At 59.3% G+C, this 27,327-nt stretch overlaps 1 protein-coding gene across 1 annotated transcript in view; it reads right to left on the reverse strand.

Moving 5' to 3' along the window:
* Window positions 1–27,327, reverse strand: part of SNTG2 (syntrophin gamma 2) — a 79,147-nt gene that overhangs the window by 22,569 nt on the left and 29,251 nt on the right. The window contains exons 16-20 of the mRNA XM_072718836.1: window positions 20,463–20,590; window positions 13,877–14,006; window positions 12,769–12,807; window positions 8,507–8,623; window positions 1,241–1,312 (exon numbers count right to left, since the gene is read on the reverse strand). Coding sequence (XP_072574937.1) covers window positions 1,241–1,312; window positions 8,507–8,623; window positions 12,769–12,807; window positions 13,877–14,006; window positions 20,463–20,590 — 486 coding nt within the window. The remainder of the gene's footprint in view (window positions 1–1,240; window positions 1,313–8,506; window positions 8,624–12,768; window positions 12,808–13,876; window positions 14,007–20,462; window positions 20,591–27,327) is intronic.

The raw sequence follows: 27,327 nt of genomic DNA on the forward strand, positions 1-27,327 counted from the left end.
AGCACTTGACGGGATGAGCACTGGGGGTTATGCTATACGTTGGCAAATTGAACTCAAATAAAAAATATACAAAAAAAAAAAAAAAAGAGAGAGAAACTAACACTTCAGGGCGGGGAGTCAGCCCGTCCGACTCCAGAGCTTGCGCTTCCCACAGAACAAACCCTCTGCCGCAGTCACCACCCGCCTGCTGCCTGCACACTGTGGGGCGGCCTGATTTCAGTGGGTCCGGGCACAGCGGGTTGAGGGTCAGGGCAGGAAAGCTCTGCCGCCTGCACCTCTGCCCCATGACGGGGGGTGACATCCCTGGGTCCTCTCTGAGCAGTAACGGGAGGCCAACCCCGAGCATCCCCACCAGCCTGGGCACCAGCCATAGCCGGGAGCACTCCCAGGCCGCTGGGATGGGGCGGCGGCGGCTCGGGGGTGCCCACCCACCCTCCCCCGGGCTTGCTCAGGGGCCCGGCTCACCTCCTTCCCTCGTTCTCCATCTCAGGTTCCACTTCCCAACCCCAGTGTATGATTTCGTGGTTTAACGAATCCTCTACAAACCTGGGGTCTGTTAAAAGTCCACCGACGGGAGAACCGTGTCTCCTGGGCCTGTGCCGCTTGGCAGAATCGCATTCGCACAGCCAGCTGTCCTCCCCTCCGACAGGGCAACACGCGACGGCCCAGGCAAGCGGGAGCCCTGAGCCCCGAGCCCCGGCCCCGCCAGGCCCAGGCGAGGTGTCAGCCCGGCAGAAACAGAACTGATTTTGTGGCAATGGACGTGCTACTCTGGAACTGTTCGACTAAGCGGGATGGTTCGGAAGGCCCAGCGTGCGTGTAACGGGTGACACTTTGCCCGTCCCTAGCCAATGGGTACTTCCCTCCGTAGGAGTGGACACGGATCCGTCGCTCTGGCCAGCTCAGGCCACCCTCTCATAAGCAGCACTCTGAGGACCCGGGCTCGTATCTGACCGATTGGAAACAAGGGCAAGGACGACAATAAACCGAAGATCCTGGAGGATGTTACTGTATGGGGTGGTAACGGGGACACCCGCTCCCCAGTGCACGTGCACATCGCACTCGTGCACACCATCCACCCACCCATCTGCCTTCATGAGCAACAGGGTGGCACCACTGAGGATGGGAAACGGGGTGAATACAGAAGATGTTGGGCTTCTCTTACTATTGCAATGCATTCCTTAAGCCCGGAGGCACATCCAATTTATAGGAAAGCATCCCCCGCACGAAGGACACCCACCTTGTGGAGTTTAAATAGGACCTCACAGAGGTTGTAGGTTTCTTCTGCTCGTCCCCAGTCTGACGTGCTCACCTGTAAGAAATGTAAAACACGCACATAAACCATAAGCATCCTCCTCCTCGCCCAAGGAACTACAGGACACGCTGCGTGTGCTTGTTAACTCGGTCGGGGAGGCCGCTCACGGCATCCGTGTCAAACGGCCACGCTGCGCACTTTAAAGGATTGCGGCTTTTTAAAAATTTATTTATGATTGTCACAGAGAGAGAGAGAGGCAGAGACACAGGCAGAGGGAGAAGCAGGCTCCATGCACCGGGAGCCCGATGTGGGACTCGATCCCGGGTCTCCAGGATCGCGCCCTGGGCCAAAGGCAGGCGCCAAACCGCTGCGCCACCCAGGGATCCCAAGGATTGCAGCTTTGCCGGGTACGCCTCGGTGAGGCTGGAGGAGGCTGCACAGTGTACGTGAAAACAAACCCGCGACTTTTAGTTGGGCAAAGTGAACATTTCCAGCAACGGAGGGAGTCGCCGTGTCTTTGCCTTAACTACGTTCTAAGCCACGGGCAGGACGGCAGGGACGCCGGACCTCGTACGTGGCGGGGGATGTGAGGAGTGACCCGGCTCACCGTGGTCGGCGCATGGCACAGCTCGCCGGTGTGGGGCTCACCCACCACCCCGTGCAGGTGCAGGCGTATGATTCATTTCGGGTTCCCTTTACACTGAGCTAAGGACCAGTTCTAGGTCAAGTGTAGAGCTAGTGTGTGTGAGCCTGGGTGAGTCCGTGCGTTTGCTGCAGCGCGACCTCCAGCGTGTGTCCAGTCTTGTGGTTTAGGACTAAACTTACTAGTTTGTTCCATTCCAGAAATAATACAAATTTATTAGCTTATCAACATGTTTTTGACCGGCCTGCCGTTGGGTTTTCAACTCTTTTAACAATAATCATGATCAACTCATCCGACTTTTGGATGCAGCTGACGATTCAGTCCGCGGGTATCCACAGCAGAGCTGTTCCCGCAGAAGACCTGAAATAGTCAACACCGTGACACATCCTGACGTTTACTGCTCACCCGGCACTTGTTTTCCAGCTGTTAAAACTACAGATAAAAAAAAAAAAATGAAACTAATCAGAGGTTCACTGTGTCTTTGAAATGTTGAAGGTACTTGACGTGCCAAGTGGTGACCTTCTTGAAATCGTTCCACTAAATAAACACGGGGACGCAACCAGGCATTTCAAACCCATCTCCTCGGAACGTTTCACCGAGCAGTTAATGACACGAAAATCACAGGGACGTGTTGCCACTTAAATATCAACGAACCCAGAGTTGAGTCACTGCTCCTGTGATTTAAAAAAAAAAAACAAAAACAAAAACAAAAATTAAAAAACAAAAAAAAAAAAACAAAACAATGATGCAAAAGGTAAAATATAAAAGCAAGAAGGTCATGGAGAGTGGCACCTGGAAGGTCACTTTGGGGCGCAGGAGAGCACGGGGCCCCAGGATGAACCTGGACACACTGTTCAACTTTCCCCAGAAACAACAACGCGGCTGTATTTTGGAGAATCACAGAAACACAAAGAAAACAACCCCAGTGTCCAGAACATTCTCCCTTGAGCTTCCTCGCTGCTGTGAACCTGCACTATGCACACCTGCGTCAGTGCGTGGCTCTGCCGTCCTCAAGCTTCGCGGCTGTGAACGCTCCTCCGATCCAGCAAAAGCACAAGCACCAGGCATTCCTAAGGGCCTGCTTGACGCAAATGGCCTCCAAGGGACCCAGGATGGCCCTCGGGGCTCCTTTCACCTTCTGTTTCATTAGTTCTGACTCTGCAAAGTGTCTGGGCTGTGCGCATCCCACAGTAAACCCGGCCACCGCACACGGAGGGACGGTGCAGGACACGGCCTTTCCCAGGATGCGACCAGCATCTCCGGAATTAGTAAAGTGACAGATTACACGTGTGTGTGTGTGTGTGTGTGTCCACATCTGTGTGGAATCAGAGGGTTGACCTAAGTTCAGAATCAGAGGTTGGAGGGCAGCGGTGAGCAATGGGGTGAGATCTCAGCTAAACCCGAGCACAGCCACAAGTCGCCCGCGAAGCCCGTCAGGAGGCAGGGGCCGGCACCATCTGGGTGACTCAGAGCTGGCAAGCGTGGAGTGGGGCTCAGAGGCCTGGACTTATAATTTTTTAAATTTATTTATTCATGAGAGACCCAGACAGAGAGAGAGAGAGAGAGAGAGAGAGAGAGAGAGGCAGAGACACAGGCAGAGGAAGAAGCAGGCTCCATGCAGGGAGCTCGACGTGGGATTCAATCCCAGGTCTCCAGGATCGCGCCCAGGACAGAAGGCAGCGCTAAACCACTGAGACCCCCGGGCTGCCCTGAACTTTTAATTTTAAGTAAATTTACTTAAAATGTATCAGATGTATTAGAAAGCTCTGCAGGTGTGAGGCCATGTGAGCCAGCAGCACCAGCACCGCCTGCGAGCTTGCCTGGAATGCAGGTCCCCAGGTCCCACCCCAGCCCGACCAGATCTGAGCTGTGTCTTAAATACATGCGCCAGTGACGACTCTTTGTGGGGACCGTGAAGAAAACAGTCCAGGTGTGACCCTTTCACAAGGCAAGGAAGACGGACAGACGTTGGGGAGGAAGGTGGAGAGTGAGCGAGGAGACGGTCCTTGCGCGGAGATCACCCTCAGTCGGGCCTGCTTGCTTTGCGAACTAGATGCCCGGAGACGTCACGTCCCTACACCCGAGGCCCTCAGGTGCATGTGGCCAGTCTGCACGGCCTCTCGGGGCGGGGGGAGACCTCCTCACGGCGGGAGAGGACGGGGAGCGGCGCTCCGAGGCGAGCCCACACCTGCCCGTCGCGGAGACGGGGATGGGAGGGGAGCCCGGACCCACGGGGCACCTCAACCTTTCCAACCAGCAGGCTCCGAAAGGGGAATAACCAGACTCTGCCACAAATGGGAAGGTCTGTAAGCACCTGCCGCTGATACTCTTCCCCGGGCACGGGGTCGGAGTCGGCAGTTTCTACGTTTCGGGACCACATTTGATTTTGAATGTAGCAGAAATTTTAGGCCCTGGGAGGTAGTATCTGTCTGTTACTAGTATCGGGACACCTACCGTGCAGCCCCAGGGGCGACCCAGTAATTCTGCATCAGACACGCGATCATCTGGCATCGCTGCAGCCTACGGAGCTTCAATTAAACTATTTCTTTTTGGGGAAAAAAAATTCTAGATGACAGAATACATTTGCCTAATTGACATTCTCACAATTGCCCCGGTGTTTCCTGCACGTTCATAGGTAACTGCCGCGTAATTCATACGTTAATGTGTGAGACGCTGTGAGACCGGCCCTGTAACTGCATCAACACACTTCACTGATGTTTGCCAACAGGAGGAGCTCACGGTTCCTCAGATCCCGATTTGCGAGTCAGAAAGAACCGGCTGGCGGGAAGGAGGGCGGCTGAGGAGAACGATCCTGCTTTAACCCACACCTGGGAGCACCTGGGAGCACCTGCGGGCCTGGGAGACGGGCCAGGCCCCCTCCGGGCCCTGCCTCTGCTCCGACGCCTGGACCCGGAGCCGGGAGTGTGCACGCCCCCCGCGCCCCTGGCTCTTCCAGCCCCTTGTCCTTCATCTCCCTGTTTGGCATCAGTGTTGTCCCTTTGCTTCGTCTTGAGGGAGCTCAGAAACCATCCCTGACGTTCGACTCTCTTCCAGCTCTTCCTGGAGTATCCGGCAGAGAATCTTTGGACCTTTCAGAAATTTGCTCAAGTGTTGTGACTTGACGTGTTGAGAGCCAGGCTCCGTGAGTGTGCTCAGGCTCCCTGAGTGAAAGAGGAGAGGCAGCGGGGACCGGAAATGGGACAGTGGGAGCGACACGTCAGGGACACCTGCGGACCTGCCTGCCTGGAGCCACCTGTCTCATCACAGGTGACGGGCCGCAGCCCGCGTCTCCACAGAGCCCTGTCCGCATGGTCAGCGGGCGCAGTCTCCCCTGGGCTGTGTCCCGCCTCTGCTCAGACCTCTGTCCGTGTGGAATGCAGTGGCGCCCGGAAACTGGCGCTGAGATGTGCGGGGAGTCACGGCAAGTCTGTCTCAGGTTCAGAACCCTCGTATTTCGTGTCACTGTAGCATAAATACAGACAATAAAAACTCAACATGCGGTTGCTACAGATTTTGGGGCCGAGCGGAATCGTTACTGGCAAATTGCCACCAGCTCCAGGCTACGACGTCCAAGGGCCGACCAAGTACCTGTACGTATTTCGGAATAAATTCACTTGCTGTATTTCATGTGGTGCTTTTGCAGTGAGAAGCTGCAGAATGCTAACAGCAAAGTTTATCTGTTAAATTGAAATGTTCTAGAGTTTCAAACACATTTCTGAATGTCCCAGTGCCGCTCCGCAATGCTCACCGTGGTCCCGTGGTGCGTGCCGGCTGCCATCCACTGTCCGGCGTCCACACTGCGGACACTGTCGGTAAAGGTAACAACACTCGTCAAGTCCCGCGCTGGCACACGGGCAGGTTCGGGTCACGGCCCACAGCCAACAAGTAGGAATTTATAGCTTATTGCGTGAAGCTCCACTTTTCCTGGTGTTTTCACAGTAAAACTCCTTACTGTCTTATACAATCTTTCCAGTCCCCATTTAAAGGTAGACTTTTGTTATTTTGGATAATGCATGAGAACGATTTGTTTAAGCCCAGATAACACCGTGTCTGGTGCGCGAGGAGGCTGCAAGTCACTGGCCCTACGGTACAAGTGAAAACCTGGTGCACACGGGCCGTAGGGAGGATCCAGGTCAGCTGGGCCCCCAGGGCGGCGCCTCGGAGGGGAGCCCACTGCCCTGACCTGCGCCGGCAGGAGGACGCGGACCGTCGGAAGCAAACTGTGGGGGGTCCGGGTGTGTGACCCCAAGAGGTCAAACCAGCAGGGCCCCAGTCATGGGGTCAGGAAGGCCCCTCAACACTGCAAGGTTCCCCTGCAGGAGCCCAGCCAGGTTCCCACAGAAAATGACAGGGGACGTCCCCCCGGAGCCTTCTGGAATGCCCCAGAGCACAGCTCTTCCCGGGGACCTGGGGGGCCACTGAGCCAGGGCCACCGCTGCTGGGGCCCCCTCTACCCTGGCAGGGGAAGCACCCAACTCCAGCCCCCAGCCGCCCTGTCCCACCTAAGCAGGGAGACACCCAAGAGCGTCCTCTGAGGAACCAAGATGTTGTCAAGGACCACAGACCGTCGTCCACCACGGGACAAGGAACAACTCACACCTGCTGCTTCTACCCGGAGCATCAGTCCAGGGGTTGAGACTTACTGCCGAGACAACGGCGCCCCGGCCTGTTGGCTCCCAGGAAGGACCCCGGCGGCCGCGCTGGTTCTCCGTCATTCACAGGCAGGAGAGCCGAGGGCGCAGCACAATATCAAAGGACAAACATCGGGAGTCTAACCACCGACCTCCGGGCAGGTGGCCTGAGAGCCCCACAGATCAAGGCAGACGCCCGATCACACAAGCACAGGCACCGGCCGCTGTCGGAGGAGGAGGAGACGCGGTGGCGCCAAGGCTTGTCGTTCATCAAGTGGAAATAATGAATCTCGGCGCAGACCCGCATCCGTCACGGAAAGCTCAGGACGGATCACACACCTTCACGGAAGATGCAAAATATAACTGAAGACGACACGGAACAGCTCGGGGACGGGGAGGCCCCTCAGACGCCACAGGCCGGGGTCCACGATAGGCTGGAGGCCTTCCAGCTGAAGCTCTGCCTTGAGGAAGACAGCACAAGCCACAGGCCGGGCGGGAACACGTGCCCTGGGACGCGCTGTGATCCGGGGTCGGCAGGTCTTGAAACTCAACCGGTAGAAAGCAAACACCCTGAGTAAAAGCAGGCAAATACCTCACCAGACCCCTCGCCGGGAAAGGCGCAAGGACGGCCAAGAAGCACATGCCACCCGGGAAATGCAAGCTGAAGCAACAATGCGATGCCGCTGCATACCTGGGCGACAGGACACCTGTGGGACCCAGGCCGCGCCGGGGGGGTGGGGGGGGCGGGGGCGGGCCGCAGGAGGGGAGGCAGCTGGTGTGGCTGCGGTGGAGGACGGCTGGTGGCTTCCTGCAGCATGGAACATGCTCCCACACACCCCAGCCTCACAGCCCTTGGGGTCCACCAGGGGGCCCAAGCCTGTGGACACTCAAGACCCGCACACGGAGGCTGGCGGCAGCTGTACCCCTAACTGGCCTGATTGGGAGCTGCAGGACGACCTTCAGGAGGTGACAGGGAAATACCCTGATGTGCACGCACACCCCGGGGGGTTCATACTCTGTGGTCCACGCACACACCAGGGGAGGATAAATACTCGGTGGTCCACGCACACCCCGGGGGAGAACAAATACTCTGTTGTCCATGCACACGCCGGGGGAGAACAAATACTTTGTGGTCCACGCACACACCCGGTGACAGATAAATACACTGTGGTTCACGCACGCCCCGGGGGATGGATAGATACTCAGTGGTCCACGCACACCCCGAGAGGCATGATGCCAGGTGTGGTGAAGCAGAGGTGGGTGCAGGTGAGATGCTCCCAGACCCGAGTGCACTTCCAGGATTTTGTCAGGACAGACAACTCCCACCTAAATCTCCGTTTAATACAAGCCTGTCCCGGGAGCATTTACTTCACTCTGATTTTACAGGTGATACTTAGCTCTGACAGTTGAGGTCACCAGGGACGTTTAAACTTAATGACGACATTAGGAGGCATGCACGTAAGGGAACTCTCGCTATCCTCAGATTGAATATTTATAAATACCTCGGCCTTCATCTTTTAGTTTTCCACGGGCGTTACTAGGACGGGACTCCCCAGGTGAGCCGGGAGGGTTAGGGCGGGTCGTGGGAGCCGCTCCAGGACGGGTGCGGGAGCAATGCCCAGGAGCACGTCCCCCTCTGCCCCTTAGCTGCCTCCCCGCTGCAGTGACAGGTGGGTCCACATGGGGCCAGACGCCCGACGTGTCCCACTCTGTGAGTGGCTGGAGCTCCCTGGCCTGACAAGGGCTCATGCAGAGCTCAGAGCCGCGGGGCCCCCAGACTCCTCCAGAGATGGCGGGGTGCTCCTGAGTGCCAGGCCAGAACCAACTGTCTACACAACGGAATCTCCCCTCAATTGGGCCTCATTAACACAGATGCACCCCTGAGGCCTGTCCTGCAGAATGAAAACAGCCTCACCTCCCCTGACCCCGCTGCCCTGCAGGTGAGCAGACCCTCCCCGGGAACCCAGGTGTCCTTACCGGCGGCGTGCTGAACACGTGCAGGGATGAGCCTTTCAGCACTAGGAACTTGGAGAGGCAGGTCTGGCAGGAGCCGGTGTCTTCGAGTCTCTCAATGACCCACCCCATGTGCACAACCTGCAGACGGAAACCTCTGAGATTAGATCCAAGCCCTAGCAGGTGCATCGCTATCCCAGGGGCTGGGGGGTCATCCCTGTAGCAGGTACGTCACTGTCCCAGGAGCTGGGGGGCTCCCTGTAGCAGGTGCATCACTGTCCAGGAGCTGGGGGGTCATCCCTGTAGCAGGTGCATCACTGTCCAGGAGCTGGGGGGTTTCCCTGTAGCAGGTGCGTCACTGTCCAGGAGCTGGGGGGGAGGCCTCCCTGTAGCAGGTGCGTCACTATCCCGGGAGCTGGGGGGGGGCTCCCTGTAGCAGGTGCATCACTGTCCAGGAGCTGGGGGGGGCCTCCCTGTAGCAGGTGCGTCACTGTCCCGGGAACTGGAGGGGCCATTCCCGTAGCAGGCGGGTTACTGTCCTGGGGGCTCGGGTGGGGGGTGTCATCCTGCCTCTGCGGTTTGCAGGACAGTTCCCACACCTGGTGAAAGATGTCCTGGTCAAGATGCCAATGGAAACTCACAGAAAGAAATTTCATAAAACTGACTATTAATCGTCTGAAACGCCTATAAGCTACGTGAACTTAATGAAATTCCACATGTAATTGACTTCAGCCTGGATCAATTAGCAGAGATAAGTTAGAGCTTAGCTGTTATTGGAAACGTTGCCTGCTTTATGAAATCTTTTTCAGGTATATGTAGTTCATAAATAATCTTAAAGTTACCTAATTTTATGTTTTACATTACAAATTTTCTAATGGCTTATTATGTTTCCAAGAAACATATATTTTTCTGAACACCTACCTGATTACATCACTATGATTAAATTAAGAGAACACGACCATTGTAACAAATGAGCATATTTTCATTTATCTCTTCTGATGCCATTTCCATAGGAAAGCCCTTTTCTTCCCACTTGAATGAGTCAAGATAATTAGTTAAGTGTCCATCGGATGACGCTGTACACCTGGTCCTTTACAGAAAAAGCCCACGTTACCTGAGAATCGGGTTCCTTTTGGATTTGGTGAATAAGGCGTTCACAGTTCTCTTTAACTCAAGTTTTCCAGGTGAAATTTCATTTGGAAATGTACAGAGCTATTTGCTATTTTAGCAGGGAACATGTGTTCTGGTTCGCCCAGGGAATTTTTTTTTCACATTTCAATAATTTTTATTAATATTTTATCAACATTCTGTGACATTATTTAGTTACAGGTCACAATATGACTTTTATTTATTTTTTCTTTTCTTTTCATTTTATTGGAGTTCAATTTGCCAACATATAGCCCAGGGAAATTTTAAATGTATGACTGTCCCTGTTAGGCTGGCCGTCATCCCAGAAGGGCCCGCCTCTGGATGGCAAACTATACAGTCATCTTATTCACTAAATATCACAGCCAAAAAAAAAAACAAAAAAACAAAAAAACACAACAACATCTATCTATACTCCAGGCCTTTTCTATGATCTTCTAATTCTACTTTAGATTTGTTTTTTGCCAATTTCAGAGGTTCCTAAATACACTTATTTTTTCTTTTTATTTTTTATTTTTTATTTATTTATTTATTTTTATTTATGAGAGTCATACAGAGAGAGAGATAGAGAGAGGCAGAGACACAGGCAGAGGGAGAAGCAGGCTCCATGCACCGGGAGCCTGACGTGGGATTCGATCCCGGGTCTCCAGGATCGCGCCCTGGGCCAAAGGCAGGCGCCAAACTGCTGCGCCACCCAGGGATTCCTACACTTATTTTTTCAAATATTATATATCCTTGCTTCGTATCAAAATCAGGAATTAACTGCTTAGAATGAAAAAAGCATTACTTCTTGTTCTTAAAGGGCCCAATATCACTAAATTCCTATCACATAGATAAAATGTTTACTTCCTGGAAAAAAAGTGCGCTAGTCCCCTGCCAAGAGCACAGTGAGACACGGCAGGGGTGGTGGGCAACAAACCCACGCGGTGACACCCATCTCTGATATTTCCTTCCCGATAAACTAACTCGAGCCCCTGAGAAGCCATAACATAGAAATTTTAAGGTCGGAGAAAAGTGTTTGGGTTACGCAGCTCAGATGTTACTCCGGCCAAACTGTCACCAGGAAAGGGCTCACCTGGGACGGGGACACAGGTGTTAATGACGCGGGGCCACGGAGGAGCCTCGCACAAACGCGGTTTGGTAAGTGATGACACCGCGCCAAGATGAAGCAAGAGCAAGATGATCCCACCGCGCCGCCGTCTCCCGCCCCGACCACCTCGTGTTCTCGGTTTCGGGGGTTTTGTTCCTCGGGGAGCTTTAAGTTGCTTCGAGCTCTGCTGAGACCCTAACCAGACAAGGCACGCGCGATGCCGGCCTGGAGCTATTCCTCCGCGTGGCGCTCGAGCCCCGTGGAAGCTGCGGGCAGTGCCCCTGCCCTCCCGTGAGGACCGCGGGGGCCCTCCACGGAGTCCGGGCAGCGTCCCACCCAGCGACAGAAACGCCGCGTTCCCAGGACACCGAGCGTCCCTCTGTCTGGCGGTGTCGTGAGAACCACCCCTGGGACGCGCTGCCGATCTTGACGTCCAGGATCAAGGTGGGGGGGACCGTTCCCGGAGGCGAGTGGACGGGCCCGGTCTGGTGTCCAGCCGACGCCGACCCGCCGGGTAAGGACACGCTCGGCACGTGGGCCGCAGGGCTCCGTCCCCCGTGGATGAGTCCACGAGAGCCTCCACCTTGGAGACACGGCGCAGAGCAAGACAATGGCGTCTGATGCAAGGACAGAGAGGAGCCTTACTAATCTGGGGACGAGCTAGAACTTTCGCTGATGAACAGCAGAGCAGCCTCAGCTCCTGAACGCGGATCAGGCTGGTCGTGATCGAGAAAAACGTGACAAGAGGTAAAGACGCGCTCAGCGGGGCGTCCTCCGTGTCCGTGCTGCTCACGGCCGCTGACTCGAGGGCCCAGCTCCGGCAGCCCCGCTCCCGCCCTGCACACGCGGGCTCCCGGGACCGCAGGCCTCCGGACCTCGGCCGGCTGTGGAGGGCTGCACCCCACACCCGCCCAGGGGTGATGGGAACTCGCTGCCCACGCTCACGGCCCCAGCTGCACTTTCTCGGGAGGGACATGACCGACGGGGTGGCTTCCAAGCTTCCTCCTCTGCTGCTCAAACTACCAGGGCAGAGGGGTCACCCCTGGGAACCCACAGACTAGTGGGGGGACCCCGGATCGGGGAGGCGGCTCAGCCCTGTGAACCCACAGACTAGTGGGGGGGACCCTAGATCGGGGAGTCGGCTCAGCCCTGTGAACCCACAGACCCAGTGGGGACCCCAGATCAGGGAGGCGGCTCAGCCCTGTGAACCCACAGACTTGGGTGGACCCCGGATCGGGGAGTCGGCTTAGCCCTGTGAACCCACAGACTTGGGTGGACCCTGGATCGGGAGGGGGGGCAGCTCAGCCCTGTGAACCCACAGACCTAATGGGGGGACCCCGGATCGGGGAGGCGGCTCAGCCCTGCGAACCCACAAACTAGTGGGGGGGACCCCAGATCGGGGAGTTGGCTCAGCCCTGTGAACCCACGGACCTAATGGGGGGGACCCCAGATCGGGGAGGTGGCTCAGCCCTGTGAACCCACAGACCTAGTGGAGGGGACCCCGGATCGGGGAGGTGGCTCAGCCCTGTGAACCCACGGACCTAGTGGGGGGGACCCCGGATCGGGGAGGTGGCTCAGCCCTGTGAACCCACGGACCTAGTGGGGGGGACCCCGGATCGGGGAGGCAGCCCACCGTGGCCGCCTCTGCCCTGAGGACTGAGGGGTGGATCCCGGTCAGCAGGCCTGGGTCACTGCGGGGACGCCACCTGCCCGGGGTGCGGACTCCCCCGACCCCCACCATCTGCTGGCCAGAGGCCTCTCCGGGGCAGAGCTCTCCGGATGAGGAGGTGTCTGGAAGTCGCACGAAGCCACATCACACAGGTGTGTCCGCAACAAGGAACACCCCTGGGCTTACCCGGCACCCGCCTCCCCCCACCGCAGACACACAGCCGCCCGGAGCCCGTGTCGCCTGGACGGAGGACCAGGCCATTCCTCCTGCCCCGGGGGAAGGACCCGACCCACCCCCCAAAGTCCCAAATCAAGTTCCAAAACCAGGAGGAGCTGCTTGTGGAGACTCGCGCATGCTCAGCGTGAAAACCGCAGGACCCACCTGGTCACAGGAGGAACAGCACTTGTTCGCCATCCTCACCTGCAGAGAGAGGGAGGCAAGGTGTCAGCGGGACGAGAACGAAATGCCACGAGTGTCCCACCTGTTGGAGCCGCACGGGGCGTCCCTGGGAGCTCGTGCGTCCCACGGGGCATTTCTCACCCAAAAACCAAACCACGACGCAGCAATCCTCACAACGGAAAGGAGTCCTAAGGTCAACTCGCTGAAACCTTGTGTCAGGTCAGCAGGCTGCGTGAGTGAGGCTCGGGACGGGAGGTGCTTACGTGTCAACATCTGGAAAAATGGGGAAGACGCCCGCTGCTCTGGGGATCCCAGGGGTTCCCCTTCCGCGAGCTCCTTCACTGAAGTGGTCCCGGGGTCCTGCGACGCAGCCACTGGGGGTGGGGGGGGAGGCCCAGAAGTGACACGTGGGGCGGGGGCGGGGGGGGCTGGCTCTGGGGGCGACAGCGGGTCCCTCCTCTGGGCTCAGCCTGCGGGAGCGCCTAAGACTCGCCGGGCCCCGGGGCTGCCGCGGGCACCAGCACACACCCACCTCCCCTGCTTGCTTTTCTCTTTGCTTTTAGTCCACCCAGATTCCTGCGGAATTTGAAATGTCAGGTCTGAACACTCGGGTCCTAGAGACGCGCGGGGCTGCGGACCGAAGTCGAGCACCGTGCAGCTTCCCAGATACGGGAATGTGCTCCGGTAGCCCGTCTCACAGCTTCCGGGAAGCAGGGGGTGTGGAAGAGGGGGGACGGCGGGGTGGGGGACGGCGGGGTGGGGGACGGGGGCAGGTGCTGCTGCAGGGTGAGGACGGGCAGGGGGGTGGGGATGGGGGCAGGTGCTGCTGCAGGGTGGGGACGGGCAGGGGTTGGGGATGGTGGCAGGTGCTGCTGCAGGGTGGGGACAGGCAGCAGGGGGTTGGGATGGGGGGGCAGGTGCTGCTGCAGGGTGGGGAGGGGCAGCGGGGGGGTTTCGACGGTGTGTTGAAGACAACTACACGCTTCCCTATTAACCTTATAACTATTTTAGGGTCCATCATAAACAAGGAAAGTATCACACTATTTCGTGGGCGAAGCGCGGAGGCCTAAGTCACGGGGCGTCTGCTCACACTCTGCAGCGTCAGGTCCCTGATGTTCGCGGACACGGCTCTCAGCCAGGCGGCGCCCTCCCGGGCCGAGCGGAACTGCAGGATCCCCGTGCTGACCCCGTCCACGGCCAGCACCTCAAACGCGCTGCACCTGCGGGAAGAGGGAGCCACGGTGTGCACACGGCCCGAGGGGGGCCACGCCCACGGCACCTGCAGCGCGGCCCGGGGCCCACGGGAGCCGCGGCCACACGACCAGCACGTACGGCCCCCAAAATTAGGTTCCCAGCTCTGAGACCCAGCCCTAGAGGCCACCTCCAATTCAATTAAAAAGTACAAGAGCGAAGCGGTGTAGGAAGTAACCGTGAGTCGTGGTCTCGGGGTCCTCGGGGTCCTCGGGAACCGCGGCGCCAGGAGCCCCCTGCAACGACCCAGCAGGCGGGCCTCGGCGCACTCGGCGTCCACGGGTTCCCCGCGCACACGGCCTCCGATCTGCGACGGAGCGTCCCACGGCCCCGGTCAGTCCTGACCACGCACAGCCTTTCTCAAAGGCTCCCCACGCGTAACTGCCGTGATTCGCGAGCTCTGGCCGCGATGCCCCGCGGGCACGACGCTGGGGACGGGTAACCTGAGTGCGGCCCTGACCCGCAGGGCTGCTGTCCTCGTGGGAAGACACGCTGGCGCTCCGTCCCCACCCGGGAGGACACGGCCGTGTGCAAGCCGGGAGGAGGCCCCGAGCAGCTCCAGCCCACGGGACCCGCGCGGGGACGTCCGGCCCACAACTCTGAGCACAGAAGCGTCTGTTGCCTACGCCCCAAGGGGCCCGGGCTCTGCAGGCCCCTCCAGCCCACGCAGCTGCCACGGAAAGGGCCGCCCAGCCGCTTCCCGCATTCTCTGTGACAACGCGACGCGCCAGCCCACGCCGCCCACCCTCACGTCCTTGCGCAGACGACGGCCAGACGTGTCAGTCGGGATGAGAGTCTGACCCCGCCCCCGAGCCACCTCCCGAGCAGACGGTCCTCCCCTCTGGCCCAGGACACACGCCGACCCCCTGTCCTCTGTCCCCCCCCTTCCCCTCCCAGGCCCGACCTCTGACCACGTCCACCCCAGTCCCGACCACACGACCTCTGTCCCCCTCCCCTCCTCCTTTCCCCCTCCCAGGCCCTGTCCACCCCCAGTCCCGGCCCCACCTCCCCTCCCTCCCTCCCCCCATCCCCTCCCACTGCCCCGCGGAGCCCGGCCACACGGCTCTGCAGTCAGAGCATCTGCTCAGCCTTTTCAGGATTCTGTCCCGATGGCCACGGCCGCCGTCGCAGCAAACACCCACAGACACCGCGGCCCGTGGGCTCGGCACTCCGGGGCACCCCACCCCAGGTTTCGGGGATCGGCAGTAAGGGCTTCCCTGGGGACAAACCAGGCCACGTGCAGAAACCGTCATGGACGGGAGGGGAGGAACCGGCCATACCAAGGGTTCCTGGGGGCTCGCCGCCGCCTCTCGGGGACCCGGGGTGGGACCCGGCGGGGAGTACGGCCCACGTGTGCCGAGGCCCCTGCAGAACTGGAGGCCCTCAGGCCGTGAGGCTGACGCACAGGCCGTGGGTTCCTTCTGCTCGTGACGGAGCTTGGAGCATCCACCCGAGATGAGAAGACGCCATGCGCAGGCCTGTTGGTCGACCCTTCCCAGGGTGCAGCATCGGGACCGCGTCCCCTCTCAGCAGGGCAGCTGACAAGCCTGGTGACTGGCTTCGGCCCCAACCCCATCCCTCCAGATCCCGTGCACAGTCAAGGTCCACGTTTCTGTCCACGAGCAGAAGCAGCCTCAGCGTGGGCTCCGTCCGGCCTCTCGCACATGTATCGCTGCTCCACCCTCGCTCTACACACCCCCACGCAGTCCCCGCAGGGACAGGGACAGGGAAATGGTGCTGATGGGGTAACGCATGTGCCCGAGGCCACGAGACACTTGAAAGGGGTGAGCACGCGGGGGCACGAGGCGCGCACACATGTGCACACACACACACACACACACACACACACGGGCACACGCACACACAGAGCCCCGTCTCGGCTTCCAGGAGCTCGCTTCTCACGCCACCACGCGGAGAGTGTCATTTGCACGTTGGAGCCGCCCTGGTTGTGGCCCTACAGCGCCGCGCGGCCCTCGGCACATGCGTGTCTGCTGCCCGGGTCCCTGAACCGTCCTGCGCGGGATCTGAGACGCGAGTGCGGGGCCACATGCTCCTGCCGGCTCCACCTGCGGACCCCTCTGCAGCCTCCCCACAAGCTGCACCAGGAGGCACCTCGGGAACCTCTGACCTGGGTCTCGGGGGCGGTCGTGCCCTAGAGAGGTGGGGTCTCTGGGGAGCAGTGGGGCGGGTGTCGAGGGGCACACCCAGGCCCGTCCCCTGGGGCGGCAGAAATGGAAACCTAGTGACCCGGGTTCAGCGGGTTTCGTCTCAGGAGTAGTTAGAGCCGGTCAGGTGTGTGACAGGCGGGGTCCCGGGGCCCCGGGCCAGGCCAGGGCCCACGAGGGGGACGAGGACAGGGTCCTGCCCGGCGGAGTGGCCCAGGAGCTCTGGGCGTGCGTGGGGATTCGGCTGTGGACACGCCGACGTTGACCCCGCCAGCCGCCCGTCTGGGCGCCCGGTGCAGATGAGACCCCGAGTGCCCCGCGCCCGCCCCCCACCCCGGCTCCAGCCACATCCCACACGGGCCGCTCCCTGCAAGGAGACGCCCACGGCCCTTCGCTCGACCGCGCCTGGCCCACAGGTCCCGCAGGCTGCGCCTTCCGGGTCCCGACCACAGACAAGGAGCTACAGACGAGTCCTGTCCCGGCAGGAACGCTCACGGCAGACGACCCTTCCCAAAGCAGGTCAGAGGGCTCAGCAGGATCGCCGTGGGCGCAGCGTCACTCCTCAAAACGTGCTTCTGTGCAGCGTGTCGGCCCCACGCAGGACGCCGGGAAGCCCGTCTGGCTGCTGACGGGCGCTTTCTTTTTTTTTTTCTTTTGTTAAGATTTATTTTTATTTATTTATGATAGAGAGAGAGAGAGAGAGAAGCAGAGACACAGGCAGAGGGAGAAGCAGGCTCCATGCCGGGAGCCCGATGCGGGACTCGATCCCAGGACTCCAGGATCACGCCCTGGACCAAAGGCAGGCGCCAAACCGCTGAGCCCCCCGGGATCCCCATAACAGGCACTTTCTTGTAGGATAAGGTCCCCTCCTACGGAGAAGACTGGCATCTTGCTGTACAAGGCAAGACATCGTTTCACAGTTTTTCTCTTTTGCTTTTAAAAGACTTTATGTACTTGTTAGAGAGCGCGAGTGAGCGCGGGGGAGGAGCACAGGGGGAGGGGATCTCCCGCAGACCCGCGCGGAGCATGCAGCTGGGTGTCCTGGGGACTCGATCCCACGACCTGGGCTGAAACCAGGAGTCAGATGCTCAACTGACTGAGCCCCCCGGAGCCCCTCCGCTGTGGCCTTCAAAACACAAGCGGGACAAAGGGCCCGAGGCTCCCTCCTCCTGCCGCGCCTCCTGCGCGCCCACGTCTCGGGAAGCGAGGCCAACAGCCGCCCCCTCCTGCGGCCAGCACCTGCGCACACGCACGAACAGGCGGTCCAAGCGGGAGCAAGACGCCGGCCGGCGGGGGCGGGGGGGCCCGTCGTGGACCGTCCGACGCTGCCCTTGGGTGATAGTCACTCAGAGTGAGACCGGCCTCCCTGTAAGGCTTCTTGGTCCACAGAACCAGGAACCCACCAGTGTCCGCTGCACTTCAAAGCTTCTTCAACCCGCACAAAACCCCGGGAAGAGGGAACGGCGACACCTTCTCCGCTGTCCTGCACGGGCCACAAGCACGAGCCCAGAAACAGCCTCACAGGGCGAGGTCACGGGGCCCTGGAAAGGCACAAGGCGACGTCGCTATCCTGCTTCCCATGGGCCATGTCCCCGGGGTCAGGTGGTGTGTCCCCCCGGGAGCCCCTACCCTGACCCCGCACGAGGGCTCCTTCCTGTGGGCCATGTCCCCGGGGTCAGGCGGCATGTCCACCCCTGGGAGACCCCTATCCTGACCCCACACAAGGGCTCCTTCCCGTGGGCTGTGTCCCCCAGGGTCAGGCGGCGTGTCCACCCGTGATCCCCTACCCTGACCCCACACAGGGCTCCTTCCTGTGGGCCGTGTCCCTGGGGTCAGGCGGCGTGTCCCCCCAGGAGCCCCTACCCTGACCCCACACAGGGCTCCTTCCTATGTCCCCGGGGTCAGGCGGCCTGCCCACCCCTGGGAGCCCACGCACAACGCGCCTGGTCTGCAGCGGCCTCAGGAAGTGTCCTCGCCATGGGGATGGCCTGGGACGGTCGTGCGGCTCCTCCTGCCTCCACCCTCTCCCCCTGCCCCCGAGCACACAGCCCACCCAGGTCGGGTCCTGGAGTCCCGAACCGGCCTCCTTCCCGGTGCCAGAGGGAAGCACGAGCAAGCCCAGACCAGGCCCATCGCCACAGGCGGGTCGGGTCTTCCCTTCCCCACGGGGCACAGCACGGCGGCCGGCCAGCGGGAGCTCGGGGACACTCAGCGGCCCTAGTTTCCCGGGAGCCCCGCGGTCACGGGCAGCGGCAGGCGGAGATCCAAAGCCGCCGGCCCGGCCCGTCGGGCTCCGAACAAACCAGCTCCGACCGAGCAGCAGGTCGTAAGAATTGCGAGCGCACACGGGCACCTTTTAGGAGGGATCTGTGGCCACGGAACCTCGACGGCTCGTTACACACGACGTCCGTACTGACCTGCCTACCTGTCGTCGTCACCCACCTGCAGACCATGTACCTGCGCATCCTTCGTCTGTCGCTGCTCTCTATCCGTCAGTCTCTCCTCTATGGATCCATCCGTCGTCTACCTCCATCATCCGTCACCTCCGCCTCCGCGCTCTATCACCGTCTTACTCGCCACCTACCTGGGTATCTACCGCGGAGCTCCGGTCTCTGTCCCCATGTCCCCAGCCCCTGTACATCGTCTCTCACCTACTACTGACCATCGGTCGTCTCTATCCAGGTTTCCCTCCCTCTTCCCACCCTCCTAACTTTTCACGGCTGCTGACCTTTTCCAAAGACGGCCACACACTCAACACTCGAACCTACAGTTGGGGTCCGTGCTACGGTGAACAAGCACCTTCACGGATGCGCACACTCACTTTAAAGCGCTGTGTGACCGTCGTCGGTTATCACTGAGAATCGATTATGGCCACCGGAAGCCTTATCAGACGCACTTTCCCTTTCCCTGAAGGAAGAGAACCCAGGCCTCCCCTCTCCTCCACCTGACACCCGAGCACACACGAAGGCACACACGGCAGGTGCGTATGCACACGGGTGTGCACACGGGCACACAGGCAGGCGTGTACACAGACAGGTGTGCACAGGGGCACACGCTCAGGCAGGTGTGTACACACACAGGTGCGCACATGGGCACATGCTGAGGCAGGTGTGTACACATACATTGGCACACGCTCAGGCACACATGTACACACACAGGTGCACATGGGCACATAAGCAGGTGTGTACACACAGGTGCACACAGGGGCACATGCTCAGGCAGGTGTGCACAGGCACACACTCAGGCAAGCATGTACACACACAGGAATGGGCACATGGGCACATGCTCAAGTAGGTGTGTGCACACAGGTGCGCAAGGGGCACACGTTCAGGCAGGTGTGTACACACACAGGCACACACTCAGGCACACATGTACACACACAGGTGCACACGGGCACATAAGCAGGTGTGTACACACAGGTGCAAACACAGGCACACACTCAGGCAGGTGTGTAAACAGAGGTGTACACCCAGGCACATGCTCAGGCAGGCATGTACACACACAGGCGTGCACACGGACACACACTCAGGCAGGTGTGTACACACAGGTGCAAACACAGGCACACGCTCAGGCAGGCGTGTACACACGTGGCCATGCACACACATTTTATCAAAGCCGATGCTCAATCTCAAAACAGCGAACTCTCCGGCTGCTGACGCGCACGGCCCACGCGGTTCTCTGCACACTCGTCTTACGACGGGAAGGACGTTCCGCAGGGGCTTCCCTGCCGGCCTTTCCCGGGGCCCCGGCAGCACAGCTACTCATCTGTCACGCTTCCGGGCGAGACAGCAAACACTCTCCTTGCACAAAACACACCCCTCGCACACACAGGTTTGAGACGGATTAATTAACCGCGCTCCAAGTCCCGCGGGCGTCACGCGACGCGGATGCTGGCCTAGGCTCTCGCGTCACTGGTGTCGACGATGAGGCCCACAGGGTGTAAATGACTTTTCGGGAACCGTCTGCAGCTTGGACTAGAACGTGCTCTTGTTTCCAGTCGAGTCCTGTGGACACTCACAAGTGGACACACGATTCCCTGTAATCGCTACGTTTGAGCAGAGCTAACGAGAGTCACGTCAGCCCTCGACACAACCACTGCTCCTAGGAGCGGCTGCTGCTCGGATCACCGCTGGCTTCCATTCCATTCACCATCCACCGGACACGACCGCGGTCGGACGCTCGGGGCCCTCAGGGGCTCCTACGGACCGGCCAGCCGACGGGCTTCGCGAGCTTTCACCCTTTCGGACCCGGGTCACACACCTTAACGTCTCCGCTCCAGCCTTGTGCCTTGAGATTCGAGCCATAGACAGAGGGACGGACAGCGTGTCCAGCCAGCGCTTCTCGTATTTTGGTCCGTTAGCTACGGGCGAGGAGGGTGACGATGGAGCCTGTGCAGAGTAAGGAGAAGCAGCAGTGACAGAGTCAGTGAGGCGGCACCGGCTGCAGGCCCAACCCCGCGCCCCAGAAAACTCAGATCAGGTACATTCCAACTGTTATGGAATCGTGTGATAATTTCCTCAAAGATCTTGGAAGAAACAGGTGCGCTTCCATGAGCATTAAAACTGTTTTCTTAAACTATGGCACAAAAGAGAGAAAGGTCAAAGGGGAACTGATGGGGAGAGACTTCAGCTGGCGCGTGCTGAGTCCAGGGGGCCGGGGGACCCCCACTTCCAGCGTCACAGAAGAGTGGCTCTGGGCCCGAGACAGAGACGGTGTCTTCTGGTCCTGGGCACCCCACAGAGCCCGGGACACATGCCACAGGGTCCGTGGGTGACAGGCCGCCCTGTCCAGTGGGTGTGGGCACCGTGCGGGGCCGATGGGCCCAGAGAGCCGGCCACTCCTGCGCGGGGCCTGCAGACCCCAGGAGGCGGCCTGGGAAGTGTGGGACCCGTGCAAACAGGCTTGGGTCTGCCTGACCCCACGTGGCAGGTGCCCGCCAGCAGCAGAATCACAGGTGGGCTCTAGGCAAGAGGACCCCAAGGTTCCCGTCTGGGTTCTGGGGGGGTGACAGGGACTGATCCATCTTCACTGCGGAGCCCACAGCCCGGAAGAAGAAAGCAGCCCTGGGCAGGGGCGAGGGTCACGGCAGTGCCTGACCCAGCGCAGTGGCTCCAAATGCCAACGACAGACCCCCGAGTTCCCTGCTGTTCTCTTTCACATAAGAAGCCGACCCCAGGTCTCCCTGATGCTCCGCTGATAGATCAGGGGCTCTTCTGAGGTGTCCAACGCCCCCTCCCAGACCAGGGCAGGGGACCCCACGGAGGAGAAGGAGCCCGCCGGGTGCGTCCCCACGGCGTCTGTGCCCTGCTCCTGCCCCAGGACGTCCAGTGACTCGTCCTCTGCGGTGCCACCCGGAGACCCGAGGGGGGCGTCCCAGGGAAACAGAGTCAAGGGCCCAGCCCCGCAGGAAGGCCTGCACCTGCCTCTCTACGGGAACCGCACACAGACTGAGTCCAGGTGGACCTTCCGGAGCCTCTGACCTTGGGAAGCTCGCGTGAGCAGTGCGAGCAGGTCCCCCCCAGGGAAGCTCTCCTCCCGCACAAAGCCGACCTCCTCCACTCTGATTTCCGCCCCAGACCTCAGCCTGGTAGCTTCCAGAAGCAATGAGGGTGCTCCCACCCGCGGAACTGAAGTGCCAGGGGCCGCACCGGTCAGCGCTTCGCCACCGACACGCCGGGCGCTGCCGCCGACCGTGGGAGACCCCGACCTCGGGAGGGGAACGCAAAGCAGGCCCACCTCCGTCTCCTTTATGCTGCGGCCAAGTTGCTGAAGGGCTAAGGAAGAGCGGGCCGTTGTGCCACACTTGCGCGAGGCTGACCATGTCGCAGGGCCTTCCCGGGAGCAGCCTCGGTGACCACGAGGTGGACCCTGAGCCCGGCTGGGGCCGCGGAGCTGCGGGGCGTGGCCCACGGGGCAGCGGCCGGGAAGGGGACACCATGTCAGGGTGGGTGGGCACATCCCCTCTGCCGGGCAGTCCCCGTGGTGACGCGTTCACACACCTTCCCTGTTTCCCCGAAATGCCACATGATGGAGACTCAAGCAAAAACAAGAACTTTTAAGACAAGATTTATATAATTTGGGGAAATGAATAAATGCAGATGAGAGAAGAAACCTCCAAATCTGTCACCACAGAGTGAGAGGGGGCGCGCTGAGCGTCACCTCTTCTCGGCAGACACACAGGCACGGCCACATGCACGGCCACACGCACGGCCACACGCACGGCCACAGGCCCGCAAGGGCACACGCGAGGCTGACGACCACCGCCTCAGGCCACATGCTCTGAGCACAGGAGAGACAGGACCGCACCCTCGAAGTCCAGGAAATACAAAACCCAAACAGAGAAGGGCAATGGGCCCAAACCTCATCACCCACCCGTGTATTTCCTGACGCTCCTTCCCCCGTTCTCCAAAACCTAGTTAGGGTCCTACCGCACGTAGCCGTCACCAAGGGTGGTACCAAAGGAACCTTTATGGGTCACAGCTGACACAAAGTGGGCCTTGAAGACCGACCTCCGCGCCCGGAGGCAGAGCACCTTCTGTTTCACAGAAACTCTGCCTCTGGAGCGTGACAGGATGTGTCCCGCTTATTCCCTGCGTGGGGAGAACCTCCTCTTGCTCAGTAACTCCCTTGGAATCGTGCCTATATTTAAATATCACTTAGCGATCATTAGCATTTGATGGAAGAGAACACAGGTTCACGCGCTTTACGGGATTCCCTGACACGACTGAGGCTCCAGCCGGGAAGCAGAGTAAGGGCTGGGCCGAGGGGCCGACGGCCTGTCAGGAACATGCACCGCCCGGGGACAGGACGGAGAACGCTGCCAAATCGAGCCCCCGCAGAGGCTGCTGCCTGTCGGCCGCGATCCCTAATCTGCCCGAGCACGGGAGCTGAGCACGGGACGGCGAATCTCCAGGCTCTGCTGCACCACCCCGCCAACGCCACCCCCGCCTCCATGATACGCCTGAACACGTATGTACGTCATTATTATTGTTTTTTAAAGGTTCTATTTATTCAGGAGACACTCGCACACATACAGAGGCAGAGACACAGGCAGAGGGAGAAGCAGGCTCCCTGCGGGGAGCCCGACACGGGACTCGATCCCGGGACCTGGGGTCACGTCCCCCAGGTCTGTGTCGTTCACACTACGCTCCGCAGCCCAGGTCTCTGCTCCTTCAGCTGCGGGCACTTCACACAGACGACGTTTCTGTAGCTCCGCGTACATATTTCTGTCTTTAATCTCCAGCTGCCCTTCCCAGGCCACCTTAATCTCTCTTCCTGAAACGTGCTCCTTGGAAATTCTGTCGGTGGAAGTCGGCTGGTGACAGCCTCTCAGCTTCTCTTCGTGTCGCCAAGTCTCCATCTCTACCTTGTCCCGGAGAGACGGCCTTGGAGGAGCAGGACGGATCAACGGTACGTCCGTCCCCATCGCTCTGACAACGTCACCGGACGGTTCTCCGTCTTCCTGTTTCCATCGGGAAACCTGCTGTCAATGAAACTGTCAGTTTTCGTAAGTGATCTGTGTTTTCTCTCGTGGGTTTCAAGATTGATTTCTTTTTGGGCAACAAAGGTGAGAGTATGTGATTCCATCTGAAATTCAAAAGACTCAGGCAACATTAAGCTATGTGGACTGAGGTCAAGGTAGCGATGACCTTTCCTTGCGGGGAGGGGGGGGGGAGTCTGTGATGTCCGACAGGTGTAATGGAATTTCCTGAGCTGCCGCTTCCGAGCTGCACACTTCCCTGTATGCGCCTCCTGCTTTAATCAAACAAATATTCATTCACTCATTCATTCATTCATTCATTCATTCATTCATTCATTCATTATCTCCACCTGGGAGCCCATCTCTTCTCTCACGGAAACTCTTCCTTCATTGTCTCTGTATTTATTTACTATTCGTTAAGCTGCTTACTGGTTTAATTATTTTATTATTCTGCTCCTTTTTTTTTGGAAATATGGACCAATTTTTACCTGTTGTCTCATAATTTCTATAAAATTTTGTTTTATGTATTCATATATTTTTCCTCTATGTTTCTTGAATCATTTCGTTCTTTGCAATAACCCCCGTTTTCTAAAGCTTTTTTTTTTTTTTTTTTGAAATTTGAAACTTGGAAAATCAGGTATTTGCTATCAGGTTTCTTTTCCTTAATTGCAGCTCCTTATTCCTTTCTGGTAAGGTTTCCTCACGAGGGGCAGGACTCAGACCAGCGTTACTCTGCATCCACTGGTGCAGCTGGAGGCCGGCAAGCATCTGGTCGCTCGGGGTCTGGGGGGTCAGGTGCGCGCCCGAGAACCCGAGTGGGAGCACAGGGCGGAAGCACCAGGTCCCGCTCAGGACCTCGGAGACCTTCCTGGGCAGGAAAGCGTCAAGGTGCGTGCTGTGGCCTCCCTGACGCCCAGGTGAGCACTGCCCGGTACCAAGGGGCCAGCGGGCTCGCAGGGGAGCGGGAGGTCATGGGGAAGCGGAGAAACAAATTCTGCAATTTTCAACCTAAATAGATGAGGGCAACGCGCCCGAGACCTTGTTGTAGTGAATATATTTATCCCGGGAGGATTTCTGATAGGGAGACAGCAAAGACGAAGTCAGGACTGTAAACCGCAGGAGGCACACGCAGCTGCGGGGAGGGAGCACGAGAGCCGACCTCGGGCCGCGGGGGGCGGGGGGTCACGTCTGGGGGCCGAGGACGCTAAACACACAGAGAAGCTGTCAAGGCCACACGGGGACGCGCCCAGCAACCGCAGACAGGAGCGCGGGTCCCGCGAGGCCGGGCCACCTCCGCCCGAGAGGCTCCAGACGCAGCGGGGTCAGTGGGGTCCGTCGTGGGGCCGGAAGCCCAGCCCCGAGGGATCCTGAGGTCATAGCCCTGCTCTGAGCAGACTCCGTCCCCCGCTCGGCCGGCCCCGGGCCCGGGAGAGGGAAAGGGATCCGAGCAATCCTGAAAACGGCGCCACATCCTGAGCCTGAGGATGATTCCGACTCTTCTTTCCAGGAAACACAGCGCAGGGCGGAGTCTGTTCCTTCTGAGACCCCAGACACCGCGATTCCCGCACGATCTCTGCCGTTGGACACAACCCGCTGCTGAGCACGGGGACGAGGACAGGGCCCAGCCGCACGTGGACGAGGAGGCCCCACGGCTCCGAACCTACAACTAGCCGCCGCCGGATCATTCGTGGGATTATTGTTTCCATCCTGAAAACTGGGTGGGCGGTCTTTAAAAAGTTCATAGCACCCGGAGTCTTGATATCTTTTAAAAAATGACTAGTTTTTAACTCTGAGATTCAGATTCTCTGTGACGTGTTTTGAACAACTCGGACGTTTTGTCTGAAGGTGGACTGTCCGGCGAGTTCGAGAGCATTTATAAGCTGAGTCCCTCGTCCCCCTGCCGTGGGAAGGGTGAGGAGGACGGCCGAGGACACGCACCCACAGCACCCGCCCATCACCGTGCCCGCAGCGGCGAGAGCTTTGTGTGCTCGGAGCCCAAGAACACGGACGGCCTGAGGCCGTGAGCAGGTGCCGGGGGCCGCGGGAGGGCCTCCCCGCCCCGTGTGCTCCTTTCCCGAGTGTGCCCCCCGCCCCCGCAGGCCGTGTCCCCTTTCCCAAGTGACTGCTGGTGTGTCCCACGCCATGCACATACTCTCTCCTTTAGGAGGAATCACATTATCGCGACGGTTTTAAAGAAAACAGCCCTCAGCAGACGGTTCAACCAGGACGCGGGACAGAGCTGGACATCCCAGGAACCGGCCTAGGAGACGCTCGGGCAGCAAAGGGAACCGTGGAGAGGCGAGGCTCCGCCACAGAGGGGCCCTGGGCAGGCGGTCGGAGCCCCGCGTGGGGATGGTGGGAGGCCCGCGAGGGTGCACGGAGGATGGAGACCGAGGATGCACACTTGGGGAGCACGAGGTGCATGAGGTGCCGAAGACAAGGAATCTGGTCACCGGGCTGGAAGCTGCCCCGGGAGACACCCCTGCACCCGCAGCCACACGGAGAGAGCGACGTCTGCGGGGCGAGGGGCCTCAGCCCGCACAGCAGGGGCAGCGGGGGCGGCAGAGTCACCGGGTCCCGCGTCCTCCTGAAGGGGCTCGAGTCGCCGTGGGTCTCTAAGCCGTTAACAAAGCAGCCCCAGCGCACAGCCTCAAGGGCAGGCTCTAAAGGAATGGAGAGCAAGTATCCACATTTCAAACGTGCAGAGGACAATTTTAGAAGAAAGATGCATGAAAAATTCAACCAAAATAATTTAAAATCAAGAAGAAGATGATGTAGCAAAATGGGACCAATAAAACCTCAAAGTCCGCGATCGGGGACAAAAGCCAGAGCACAGGTCAGCCATGCCCACACTCCGACGAGGCGTCAGACTGCGCCGCGAGAAGCAAGAGCACCCAAGGGTGCAAATGGAGAGAAAGGACTACGGGGTCAGCATGAGAAGAAACGTCTGGTGTGCGGACCCGTGGAGCCAAGAGGTGGGAGGATGAGCAATCTGTTGTCAGGATTCAAAAAGGATAAACATAAACCCTACGGAAAAATATTAGAGAAGCCCTAAGGTTGTTCCAGCAACAGGAAAGAGGACGTGCCCTGTCGGCCTAAACTTCGTGTGGTCACAAGAACGATCCCCAGACTCCCGCGGAACCGACCGGAGCTTTTAAAAATTCACACGAAAACGGGGGAGAGAGAGGATGGGAGCCACAGAGGGGAGGACGAACTACAGACACGTAGGGATTAGGAGCGGAACCGGCTTAGGGACGGGACGGCGCACACCGGGGTCAGCGGTGAACCCGCCGTCAGGACACGTGCCCGAGGATGCAGGTGGCACCACGGTCCCTGAGGAAACAGGTCACCAGTGGTTCCCAAAAAACTGAATCTGATCCCCACTTTTCCCACGTTTTACAAAAACGAATCCCCGATTGCTCTGGAGACCCGAAGGGGAAAGCAAACGGGAAGTATTTAGAGGCAAATACAAGCAAATCTCTTTTAGGGGCAAAGGCACGAGAAGCTTCCCCAAGTCCACGAGATGGAGACGCGGGTGCGTTCAGCGATGCTGAAATCAACGGCTATTTACAGAAAAACTGGGCAAGGACAACGAAAACGCTAGCTGTGAACGGGGGATCGGCGACCGGAGCCCAGGGTATCGGC

Source organism: Vulpes vulpes, chromosome 8 (genome assembly GCF_048418805.1).
Source record: "Vulpes vulpes isolate BD-2025 chromosome 8, VulVul3, whole genome shotgun sequence".
NCBI lineage: Eukaryota > Metazoa > Chordata > Mammalia > Carnivora > Canidae > Vulpes > Vulpes vulpes.